This window comes from Patella vulgata, chromosome 8 (assembly GCF_932274485.2).
Source record: "Patella vulgata chromosome 8, xgPatVulg1.2, whole genome shotgun sequence".
NCBI classification, from domain to species: Eukaryota; Metazoa; Mollusca; class Gastropoda; family Patellidae; genus Patella; species Patella vulgata.
In genome coordinates, this window is record NC_065886.2 from 16,916,258 (window position 1) to 16,928,843 (window position 12,586).

Sequence of the window (12,586 nt, forward strand, 5' to 3'; positions counted from 1 at the left end):
GTCCAGTGACAGTAGATACAACGCCTCCTACTACAGGACATGTCATCGATATTCTTAATACAAACTATACCGAAGATGACGTAGATTATATAACTAACCAATCACCACTTTCTGTTAGATGGCAAGGATTCCGTGATCCCCATTCATCAATGAAGTACTATACTGTTAAAGTTGGTACCTGTGATGATTGTGATGACATAATTCCAGAAATCAAAACGGGAATAACTTCACGTAAGGAAATATTATTACAAATGTTGTTTTTTTTAAGTACAATCCAACTTTTCTTTCATTGCACTATTGATGGTATTCCAAGAAGATGTTGTTAAGTTTTATTATACAAATATGGTAGATGTTCTAATAAATTTTAACAACCGATACATATTTCAGATTTTACCTTTCCACCGTCCAAATTTACTCCTGGAACAAAATATATCACCACGGTAACAGGGTGCAATATGGCTGACATGTGTACGTCGGTCACTTCTGACGGGGTAATAATTGACGTGACACCACCGGACATGGGAAGAGTTGTAGATGGAACGAAAGATTTAGATGTAGAATTCCAAGCAACCAGGTAATTGAAACACGATTATCGAGTCTATTTATTTTATAGACATAAGGATCCAAGAATATTATTGGATCACGGTTATCAAGTCTCTTATCGCTATACGAGACCACACCACACCGGTACATATTGTCTTAAAATGCATTTTACAGTAACTCGTTTTAATTAGATGCTTGACATTCTTAAAGCGGAAATGGGCAGCTTGCGTAGTTTTATATAAGGGTGTTGCTATTATTATCTTACAGAATCGGATTCTACTATTGAATAGGTTAACATAATGTGCAACCTTTAAGAATTCTCATCCTGGTTTCAGAAACTTTGTTGGCGCCAAATGGTATGGGTTTAAAGATGCACAATCTGGTATAGCGAGATATGAATGGAGAGTAGGGACAACCATTGGAGGCGAAGAGTTACTTAGCCCTCAAGTTTTACCAGTGGTGGAACTGGCCTATAAATCTAATTTACCTGATAATAAACTATTGCCTATTGATACTAGAATTTATATTACTGTTAGATGTTACAATAAAGCAGGTATGACTGAAATTATTTTGATAACCCTAGTGATGCTTACAAAAACAATAATTTGATTTACATCGTACTTGAACACGCACTACTGTTGTGGACCCAATATAAAAGTCCGCAATATGCTGTAGCCATCCTCGGTACACTAACCCCTGGGTTAATCTATTGGTGGGGGGGGGGGGCATGTTTTCAAGTTGTCGATTGTGCTATTTTTATTGACCAATCCCATAAATTGTTAATTGCAAAGGAAGTTTGCAAAGGGAAGTAACTCTCATCGGATAAAGTAAGCAAAACCGCTAGGGCTTCCCCTTCAAGAGACAGGGTTATTATTAGCCAGAATGTAGCCTAAATTATACTTAATGCGTATTTATTAACACCAATTATTATATAATATATTAAGGAAGACGGACATAACAGAATGAAACATTTCAGACAAAGAATGGATAGTAAAAATAGATGCTTTGCATATTTGAAATCAACGGAACGTACTACAGATTTTGATAATACAATTAAATATAAATGAATTAAAAATATATAGATTATTTACATAAATCATTCAGTAGATGGACATGAATGGGTTATCTACGAACGCGAAACGAGGGTCGTGTCATTAGTAAGACTGGTCTGTAAACTGTTTTTTGATTGTTTCGTAGAATTTAGCCACAATCAAGGCCAGGGAAGATAATTTGAAATTAAGCCAGGGTATCATGGAGTAGAACGGAATGAGACCACTGGGGATATAGCGAGGATGTGCTCTAGTCGGCTTTAGGGACGGCTCTGTTGTTATATAAGTAGTTATAAATAGAGTCCTAGTCAAAAGAAGGTTATCTGCCTTGCTAAAATTGTTTAGAGTTATCACCCCTTTGCGGGCTATGGTATCATGGGTGATGGTGAACACGATGAACGCATGATGTCAATTTTATTTGAATTTGATACAAGGGTTGGGTCATGTTGATTTACCACAGAATCTTAGCACAACGGAGATAAAGCGAGAAATGGGGTTTAACGTCCACTAAATACAAACTATTTCAATTCGAGACTAAATATGTAAAGGAGATGGATATTGATCACAACTGATGTCTTTTTATACGCCCACATTTTCACCACTCTACATGTCACAATTTTTATCCGATTTTGATGAAACTTGACATATTGGTCTATCGCCCACAGATCCCGGCTCCTGTCGAAATTGGCATGTATCGCATTATGGCCCCTGATTGTACAAAATCGCATTGGTTTCTTTTCATCTCTTGCAAAATGTGGGCATATCGTGCCTGGCAACCTCTGGGTTAGTCCAATTGGTTATGTGTGTTACATAAATTGCCTATTAGTCATTTAGCTATCCTGTGACCTCACAAACACAAACTATAATTTAGCATGGCGTTGAAATGGAATGTGGATCCAGAAGGCTTTTATAGTATGATTCGAGAAGGTGCCAGCGTTATCTCCTCTAAACCCGGGTTTATTTTTCAGACGAATCCACATCTTTGTTTTGTTAGAACTGCATAGGATTATTATTATATTTATATCATCATCGTTTGTATTATTTGTGCATTTCAAAGCCGCCACTGCACCTAGATTTGATTTTATTAGGTTTATACAGCGAAGCTACATCAAATGGTTTTAAAATCGATACAACATTACCAGTAGTGGCGCAAAGGGCAGTTCCCGTTTCATCGTTTAGTTCTATTTTACCTTCAACTACCATATCAAAATCTAGTATTAAAATTGAATGGAAGTTTACTGATGATGAATCGGATATAGAAAGACAGTACATTTCTATTTCACCCCATTTATTGGGAGATTTCACTTCTTCAGCTATGGAGGTACGTCCTATTGATAATTTTAAACATGCTTTGTTTTTTAAAACATGAAATATTTTTATAAGAAAATAGCATACCTATATTACATTCAGTTATTTAAAAAAAAATGCAGTGCCATTACCACTTTGTCTTATTGTGCCTCTACAGTCAATTAGGATAAAACTTCAAGGATCAATTGACTATGGAAGACTTTGTTGGTTAACTATGTTTTTTATATTTTTATAATATCCACAATGCACAGGTTACATACAGGCAGCTACACACCAGCTATGACAATAAATATAAGCTAAATATAAGTTATCTAGCACTTAGAGCTTGTTCTCACTTAGCGTGTGTTCTGTGGCGAGAGCCATTCCGGCCTCTAAGCCGAGGAGGTTGTGGATATGATGTTCCCCTAGGAACCCCGAAAGATATCTTTCCTATGATCTCTAAAAATGATCTCTGAAGGGACATTTAACCTTGCTCTTTCTTATATAGAAAGTATAGATGTGTCAGCTATTAGGACGGGACAATTACCATTGTTGGGTGAGTGTTTCGTATGGCTGCTGTTTAACGTCAGCGTTATTCTATTTACTTGTACTGATCTGTGCATCAAATGTCTAGACGATAGTAACCCCTTTGCAGAAATGGATACTGGCATAACTGTCAGTGAGTGAGATTAAGAAAATGAAATTTTGCGAAATACCTACTTAGCCCATTTCTCGTTATCACCTATTTGTTTAACCACTTTAATATATAAAACAGAACACCTTTCATAGAACTAAAATAACCCCTATATTATTACATTATGAACAGTGACAGGGTAAAATTGTATAGTTGGAATACTTTCAATTTTAGGGAATATATTACTAATTTTTCTTCAGATTCCTAGTGTGGTAACAGAGTTTGCGTTTTCTGGTCTCGCTCTACACGACGGTAGTAAATATAAAGTTAAAGTGATTGGTTGTAATTTAGCTGGTTTGTGTCTGTCGAGTGTTACAGATGATATACTAGTTGATTCTACACCGCCTACCAGAGGTACGTGTATTGATTCTTTTGATTGAGAGCGCTAATGGTTATGCATGCATAGAAGAACAAAGGTCGTGATACCTGATCACTAATTCACGATCAAAGTTAATCCAAATACATAACAGAAAGCCGGCAATTTTAATTCATTTAATTTATTTTCCACTCTAATATTGGTAAGTAATTTGATATTTATAAACAATGTGAGCTCGATGTCGATTTGCAGACCATTTTGTTTATGATTTTTTTTTAGTGATATGATAATCATAAACGATTTTAACTCCATCTCATTTTACTTGTCATCATGCAGATTTTTGAAGTTTTACCATCGTACAAAGTGTGTATCTTCTCAAAGAAATATTTTGTGAATGTTATTTCAGGTATGTTTGCTATTGATACTGACCACGCCGCTAACTTAAACAGAGATAGGAATAACTGGAATCACTGGTCTACTACGTCTATTAAGTTAGCATGGTTGGGATTTGCCGATCTACATACTGGTATAACTGAGTATAAAGTCAGTGTTGGAACCAAACCTTTCCTTACCGATCTCAACCAGGCACGTATCTCTGATTATAGTAATATGTTGTATCCGTGAGCAAAATATAATAATTGAAGTAAATTAGCAGCATTCAAACACACATCACCTTTTAAATTAAATACTTGGCTTCGGTCTCCAGTTAATCTTAGTTAATGTGACATATTTTCTATACTTTCACTAAATTCGTTTCTGAAAATTGTTTTAAACAGGGCGATCAACAAACCACGTTTCAACATGTAGCTGGAGATAATTTTGATGATGAAGGAATGGTACAATCAGTTACAATAACTACCAAGACACTTCATATGGGCAATTCTGTTTTCATATCTGTATGGGCTGTTAACGGGGTAATTATTGATTTCTAGTGTATTATAAGCAGTATAAGATGAGAAATTAGTTAAACCCAAGGAATGTATCACAGCTGTCAAATAATACTGTCGTAGACAAAATTGCCACTTCCCCATCAGTACCTATCAACACAACCACGAATATATTCTACTACTAATTGTTTTATTGTGTTACATATCATTTCATTTTTATTTTTGACATAGGTTGGATTAAAAAGTCAGCCTGCTCATTCTGAATTTGAACTTGCAGAAGGAGGAATGTTAGATTTAGTCAGGAGATGTCAACCGTATAATTGTCTTGGACATTGTGTTTGTGCTGCACAAGACAAATCATGTTCAGATGCTGAAAACTGCAGAGACATCTCAACAGGTATATATCTATCAACTTTATTTAAAATTATTCATATTAATTAATTCTTTGTGAGCTTTGCTCCTAGGTTTACCTTCACATTCGCTACAGTGTTTAGTCTGTCTTAAATAATTCCAGATTTTATATGCCACCCTATACTTGTATTTCTATGTTTTTGTATATTTGATGCTATCGGCCATGTGATTGATTTCTTATTTATAATCATCCTTGCAGGGAATCCAAATAATATTGTCCAAGTTACTGACATGACTAATTTGATGTCATCTGATGCTGCACAGACTTACTACACATCGTCTGATAATTTTGTAGCTGCCAGATGGAGGATAATAAACCCACAAGGCATCTCTCCTATAAGGTAAATTAAATTAAAGTATATTATACCGACAAGGTCTTGCGAATATAAAGGTAATTAAATCTATTTAATCAACCAACACGGTCTCTCGTCTAAAAGGTAAATTAAACATCCCTAACCTTCATGACTAGAGGAAGCTGAATATATGTTTTAAACGCAGTTGATGATGATGATGATGATGACGGGTGTGTAAGACTGAGGTTCTAGGCTTCAGCCTGCCAAGTCCATTTTAGTTCATTATTTTATTAATGAACGCTATAGAAATTACTAGGAATTCAAACTCGGCATATATTTTAGATATGAATGTAGTGCCGGATATTCCAGTGAAAATTCACCCAGTGGAATATATGACACTGATACAGAAAGGACATGGTTTGATGTTGGTGAAAATACCGAAACTATAATAACTTTACCTACAGGTATACCTTTTAAAAATTGTATTCATTTCTTTCAAGAAACAATCATTAATGCTGTATATTTATTAGTATGCAATATTAACAATGCACACAGTCTTCATTAGACTATCTCATCAATATATTTAACTATAAACACTGAAACATTTAAAGTGGTGCAGTATGGAATGCCTAACAAGGACGGATGTCTTGTCGTTCGGATGGAATGAAAAACCGAGGTCCCACGCATACAATGGCGTACATGTAAAAGATCATTTGGCAGTTGGAATTCGATAGAAGAGTATGCCATAGTGCAGCTGACCGGGCAAAAATTCCCTTATTGCACATTGTATGGCATACGCTCGTCTTCATTAGCCCAGTGGGAGCAGAACAGTGGGACTTGAACCCCATCTCATTTCATTTTATTTCTATAAAACAAAAATCTTCTTGCTTGTAAAGGTGTGCCACAGGTGTCGGCTTTATGTCCCTTTGTATTTCTAGTACATGTAATTTCGTAATAATATTTTATATATTCCAGCTAAGGTTTTAGATAAGTCTATACCATATAGTGTATTTGTGAGGGTATGGTATAATACAAATCAATATGCGATATATAAGTCTCCCGGCATTACATCACTGTCGTCTGCGCCTAGTGTCAGTCACATAGCGACAGCTGCTGTAAGTACATACAATAAGTTAAAAACACAAAACTATTTAATTAAAACTGTTATTAGAACGATTACTTTTTTATTCGTTTTGATTAACCTATTTTAAATAGAATTATTGATTTGATTTTGAGATATATTTCTCTATTTTTTATCCAGATAAAAGAATTAGAAACTATATCAAGTGTTAAGGATTTAGATTACCAAACATCAAGCAATCAGATTATTGTTGGTTGGAAGAATAAATTTAGAGGAGGAATTCATGGATTCGATTATTTTAAGTCTTATATAAGCACACATCCACAAGGTGGGTTTTAATACTAACATAATTACATTGAATGACATTTGCGAATCAGAATGTTTAAAGGAAACAAGTATTTATTATTTTTATGACAGCATTGTTAAAATGAGGTTTCCATTCCTAAGGACACTTTTAATCAGTCCCGCCCACTCTTATTTTCTAGTTTAGTGTATCTTAAAGATACATTATATAACAGCTAGATCTTTCTTTTAGCCGAAAATGATATATGAATTATTAGACATTTATTCACAAGAATGCCCATACTCGACTTTTTAGAATATCAGAATTTGATGATTTGAAGTGAGATAATCGAGACATTGTTTATTATTGTAACAATGGTAGTAATGAAAATCGAGACTACGCTATTCTTATCAAAACTTCAAACATTGATAACTTCGTTCAGAATAGAAAACTTTGACTGAAATTTTCAATATATTGCCTTTTCACTATTTATCTTGAAACCATTATAGCGAGTACTGTTAGCTCTTTATGTTAAATAATGCGTCTTTTAATAATGTAATCAATAGCGATTTTGACTTCTTTTTCTGAAATGTAGGCCACAACGTTCATCAGTCATCTACAAGAGTACCTGGAAATACTAGTGTATATACAGCTACTAATCTAAATCTACAAGAGAATAGAGAATATTATAGTACTGTACTAGCTTATAATAAAGCAGGATTATTGAGCTGGGCCAATAGTGATGGCATATTAATAGACAATACAACTCCCACTTCCGGTATTATACATGATGGTAATGGTAAGTAAACTATTGAAATTATTGAATATATATCAAATTACCCAACATAGCTCATAGATACTGTGGCTGATAACTGACATAAAAAATAATATCATTTTTTTTTTAATATTCACCCTAGTCAATTTTAATATAATTTGTTTTTTTGTATAATTTTCACCCACATAGACTTATTTAAGACGATTTTAATTTTTTAAATCTGGTACATATTTCCCAGTTATTTTCCTTTATGTGATAAGTTTATTATTTATGCTTTTTATAGACAACCATAATAAATTGGGGGATACGGTCTTTTATTATTTCATATTTAACAGATATCTATGATAAAGATTACCAATACTCTACAACAGTTATATCATCATCATGGTATGGGTGTACTGATAGTGGTACTGGTATAGTTAAATATTACTGGTGTATTGGTACTGGTATTAGTACTACAGATTGTAATATACACGACTGGAAGAATGTAGGATTAAATACTAGAGTGTCTGTAAACCTAACCTCACCTTTAAATCATGGTAGGCATTCTAATACAAAGTTTCCATATTAATTGAATCCCAATTTCCGTCAGATAAGAATTGGATTAATTAAATAAAAATCCTTTCAATATCGTGACACTATGGATTCTACAGTAGGGATTAATATATCACTCGTCATATTGTTTTCTTGACTCGACAATTGCGATACCGGTCCCCTGCACTGGTATAGTGAACGAGAATAAGATAATGAAAAAGGTTTCTTTTATCTCTTCAATTAACTGTAGAAAGAGCCCCCCTCAAATATATTATACCACAAGCCATCTCTTCTTTAGAAGAAAGTTTCTGAATGCTTTTTTTCCAATGCGATCTTCTATTATCAAAGTATTACTGCCACCGTAACAAATACCGTTACTGTATTTTATTTTTATAGGTATAAAAATTTATAATAAAGTGTATGCTGTAGATGGGAGTGGGTTGAAATCTGATGTAGTAGTGTCTGATGGTATTACAATTGATATCACGCCCCCAGTACCGGTTGATATAGAATATATTGGAGAAAATCTCATCGCCAATCCATCATTTGAAGAAGGCGTGACGGAATCAAATAAGGAATGTGATGACCAACCACCAGCTCCTTGGTTTAAAGACACCACCTCTTGTATTAAAATCATCCAATCACAACCGTCCGTTTCAAACGAAGGCGAAACATATATAAAAGTGAGAGGTCATATTCAGCAAACAGTGTTTAATTTAAACACCCAAAGTGCTTACCATGTTATTGTACATGTCGGATACCCACATGACGTTAGCATTCAGCATCACAACGTGGAAGGTTTCGTGCAATTCGGACAAGAAACTCACACTTTCAGCCTTGACCCAGAACGATGTCAGGGGATATGTACCATCGACCAACAGCCATTAATATTATGGAATAAATTTACTTATGTATTCCATCCAAGAGAAGCAAGAGAAGTGATAAGAATTGGTACAAGTAAATTACATATGATATTAGCTGTAGATGATGTATATGTACAACAAGTTAATTATATAGATATAACACGTGATTCTAATCATTTAATACATCATACAGTGTTTAGACCTTATTGGTCATCTCTTCATCTTACCTGGCATTTTAAAGATGATCAAAGTCCTATTACAGATTATCGATGGGCGCTAGGTGAGTTTAGTTTGAATACATTTATTACTATATTATGTAAATATATCTGTTACTAGTTAAGTAATACATTATTGTTTATATCATATCAGTATTTATTTATAACTAACGTTTCCTTTCTTCGTAGATTTTATTAGAAATCGAGTTGATTTTGGTATCAGTATATGTTTACCGATTATATTGAAAAATTACTCAGGGAGCATTCTTCTCTTCTAAAATCCAGGAACCGTGAAAGGTGGAAACCAGATTCGGTCGTTCACAAATGTTGGCAGAAATCAGCAAGTTACAGCATCCGGTCTCCAATTAGCCCATAATACACTACTTTATCTGACCGTGATGTCAACAAATGGCGCCGGACTAACAACTGTCAGCCAATCAGAGAGTATTGTTGTCGATATGACTCCGCCAATAATATCAGAGATAAACGATGGTATAGGTAAGAAATTAAATGGTTATTGTGAGGTACTTTAATGGAAAATATTATTGGCCACCACAATGAAATATCAGGTATTTAAATAAATTGAAAGAACCTATGTTCATGGTAAAAACTTAGTTGTAACTTGGTAGTCCTTTACTCGTCACTAAACCAATCAAAGTTAACATTGTCGAAGGTTTAAGCTTTGGTTTATATCAAAACCACATAACCGGTGTCATCAAAATTGTGAAAGAAGAATTCACACCCACGTGATGGCACCGAAAATTGTTTCTTGTTTAATATATTAAAGGAGCTAAATCGCTAATATTTGGGACCTACAAATTGACACAAATAGGTCGCAACCTATATAATAATTATATATGAATGTAAAAAAAATGATTTACATTCAATCGTTTCCGTTTTTACTTTAATTTCAAAGCAGTTATGTTCGGATATGCCAGAAGTCTCAATCGAATGACAATCTCTAGCGTCTGGTTATTCCAGTCTGCACCGATAGTATTTTTTGCGCATGCTCTCCAGATAAAAATATGAGGTCACCCTTTGACATGACTTGTGAAATATGTTAAACCTCGTTCTCCGAGTCGCTTTTTACAAATTGCGCTGAAATGCATTATGGTACGCGATTCGTGTACCAATCGTAAAATGTTTATTTTGTCTTAAATATTGGATATCAGAAGCCCATCTTTTGTCGGTAAGATCACAACACCAATGTTGATTAAAATTGACAAATAATTCATGTTTTCATTATCGAAGGTTTTGGATGATATCGAGTTAGAGACTTGGCTACTTTAACTTGTCTTTCTCTGCTGTTGATTTAAATATGTTTTGTTCATTTTAGCGAATGATGTAAATTTCCAGCTGACGAAACGTGTATCAGTTAATTGGGAAATAGGAGATCCAGAATCAGGAATAGAATATTGTCAATGGGCTATAGGTAATACTTTAAAATTTTCAACGTTGTAATAAAGTAGTTTGTGAATGGGTTATAGGCAAGATTCCCCTCGTAGCACACTATATGGCGAATGCCCGTCTTTATTAGCCCAACCAGTGTAAAACAGTAGGACGTTATCCACATTCATTTTGCATTACAACATATAACAATGACGTATCTCTAAGTCGAAGGTCGAATGTAATTATTGTTATTTTCTGCAACATACAATCTATTATTTGTATCAACTAGACTACATGTAGGTTATTGGATTATTCACACGTGTATACATTTATCAATTAATGTTTTATATACAAGGTTCAACGCAAGGCGGTGTTGATATACAGCCATTTACTCCTGTACCAGATAAACAATCATTTGTTCAAGTTGAACTCAGTGTTGATCAAATACAGAACTCTAAACTAGTTTATTCTACTGTAAGATGTTATAATAAAGCTGGATTGCCAACTACAGCTACTACTGATGGCGTTCTGGTTATAATCAAAATGGCTGCCATAGCGGACGGTCAGATCGCTATTCATGAAGATGGAGTATCTGCATATCCGGTGAAGGATGATTGTTATCCAGTGACTGATAGTTTACGATTAAAATGGGATTTAGAAAATATCAGAGTTGAGACCAAGTCTATAAAGGTATATATCTTTTAAGAAAAGGGGATATTTTAGATAATTGGCACTTTTTCATAAAAAAACGATTTAGTGTTTCGGTTTAGAATAACCACCCTGACTGTTATTACAAGTATTAGATTTATGTATTTTATTACTAGGTATCAGTGTATGGTCAAGGTTATAATTTAGATAAAGAAGTTCGAGTTACAGAGATTGGTTATAACCAGGCTAAATTAAGAAGTTTATCACTACAACCTAACTCTAACTATAATGTTAGTGTTTCTACTATTAATGTATTAGGAAGACAAGGCAATTCTATATCAACAGTAATATCATCTGTAGCACAACCTCCTATTTTACAAGGTTTGTATAAGTCATTCTGCCAATACAAACATTCATTTTTGCTCTACGATGTGTAATATTATCCGCGTGTAACAAAACGGCTTTACTTTTTTGATTGGATTATGCCAGAAATTGGATTCAGTTTGGGGTATCATTTATTTCGTTTATGAAGTGGAGTTCGAAAACACTTTAGGGAAACATTGCAGCCGTACATTTGCAACGATAGCGCATTTAACCAGATGAACATTGTTCTTGTCCTGTGTTTAGAAAGATGCTAATTTTCTTAATATTATTTGAATTTTATCATGCAGTGGAACCACGTCGAATGGACTGTACAATGTGACTACTGGTTTATATATTGAATGGTATATTCTGAATGAATAAAGTTACTATTATTACTACTCTATATATTTCAGCGGGTTCAAAATTACTAATTTCCAGATCATTTGATGGTAAATCAATGGAAATGTCATGGAGAGATTTATTTACGTCCGCATGGCAGAACCTGTATTATGAAGTCAGTTTAGGAACGTCCCTGGGAGGAGCGGATGTTATGCAATGGCAGGAGACAAAAGTTGCCTCCCTTACCATCCAGATGCCTGATATATCGGAATTACCAGAATTATATTTAACAATAACAGCGGTCGACCCCTGCGGCCTTTTCCTACATTATAATCATACCATTGTACTTTAACATACTGATATTATTATTTCAAAATATCTTGCTGATTACACTATTTTGCTTGAATACACTATTTTGCCTATAACGTTTTTTAGGACTTCGAATTCTGTCTTATGGTTTGGATTGTTCGTACTTGGTTTTATTTTATTTCTAGATTGTTTCTACAATATTACCTAATGCAAATGATTGTGATTTGTTTCCCCAATATTTTTAAAAAATATATTTAACACACTGCTGTCAAACATTATAATTTATTCCTACATTTTCATACAATAA

General features: G+C 34.0%; 2 protein-coding genes across 3 annotated transcripts in view; both read left to right on the plus strand.

Moving 5' to 3' along the window:
• Positions 1–8,190, plus strand: LOC126830715 (uncharacterized). The gene is made up of 14 exons (XM_050561128.2): positions 1–231; positions 388–574; positions 879–1,096; positions 2,681–2,913; positions 3,774–3,927; positions 4,296–4,474; positions 4,666–4,803; positions 5,008–5,173; positions 5,387–5,528; positions 5,823–5,944; positions 6,456–6,595; positions 6,742–6,889; positions 7,440–7,643; positions 7,955–8,190. Exons 1-14 carry the CDS (start codon positions 150–152, stop codon positions 8,188–8,190), a joined length of 2,349 nt encoding a protein of 782 aa, XP_050417085.2. The 5' UTR covers positions 1–149.
• Positions 8,191–8,581: 391 nt separating this feature from the next.
• The window catches only part of LOC126830718 (uncharacterized), a 52,630-nt gene continuing 48,625 nt past the window's right edge, over positions 8,582–12,586 (plus strand). The window contains exons 1-6 of one of the 2 annotated variants that reach the window (XM_056102975.1): positions 8,582–9,296; positions 9,517–9,729; positions 10,568–10,663; positions 10,976–11,310; positions 11,445–11,649; positions 12,045–12,500. In XM_056102975.1, the coding sequence (XP_055958950.1) occupies positions 9,122–9,296; positions 9,517–9,729; positions 10,568–10,663; positions 10,976–11,310; positions 11,445–11,649; positions 12,045–12,322 (1,302 nt within the window). In that variant the 5' untranslated portion in view covers positions 8,582–9,121 and the 3' untranslated portion in view covers positions 12,323–12,500. Of the gene's footprint in view, positions 9,297–9,516; positions 9,730–10,567; positions 10,664–10,975; positions 11,311–11,444; positions 11,650–12,044; positions 12,501–12,586 lie in introns of those variants that run through there. The other variant, XM_056102974.1, reaches the window with a different exon arrangement.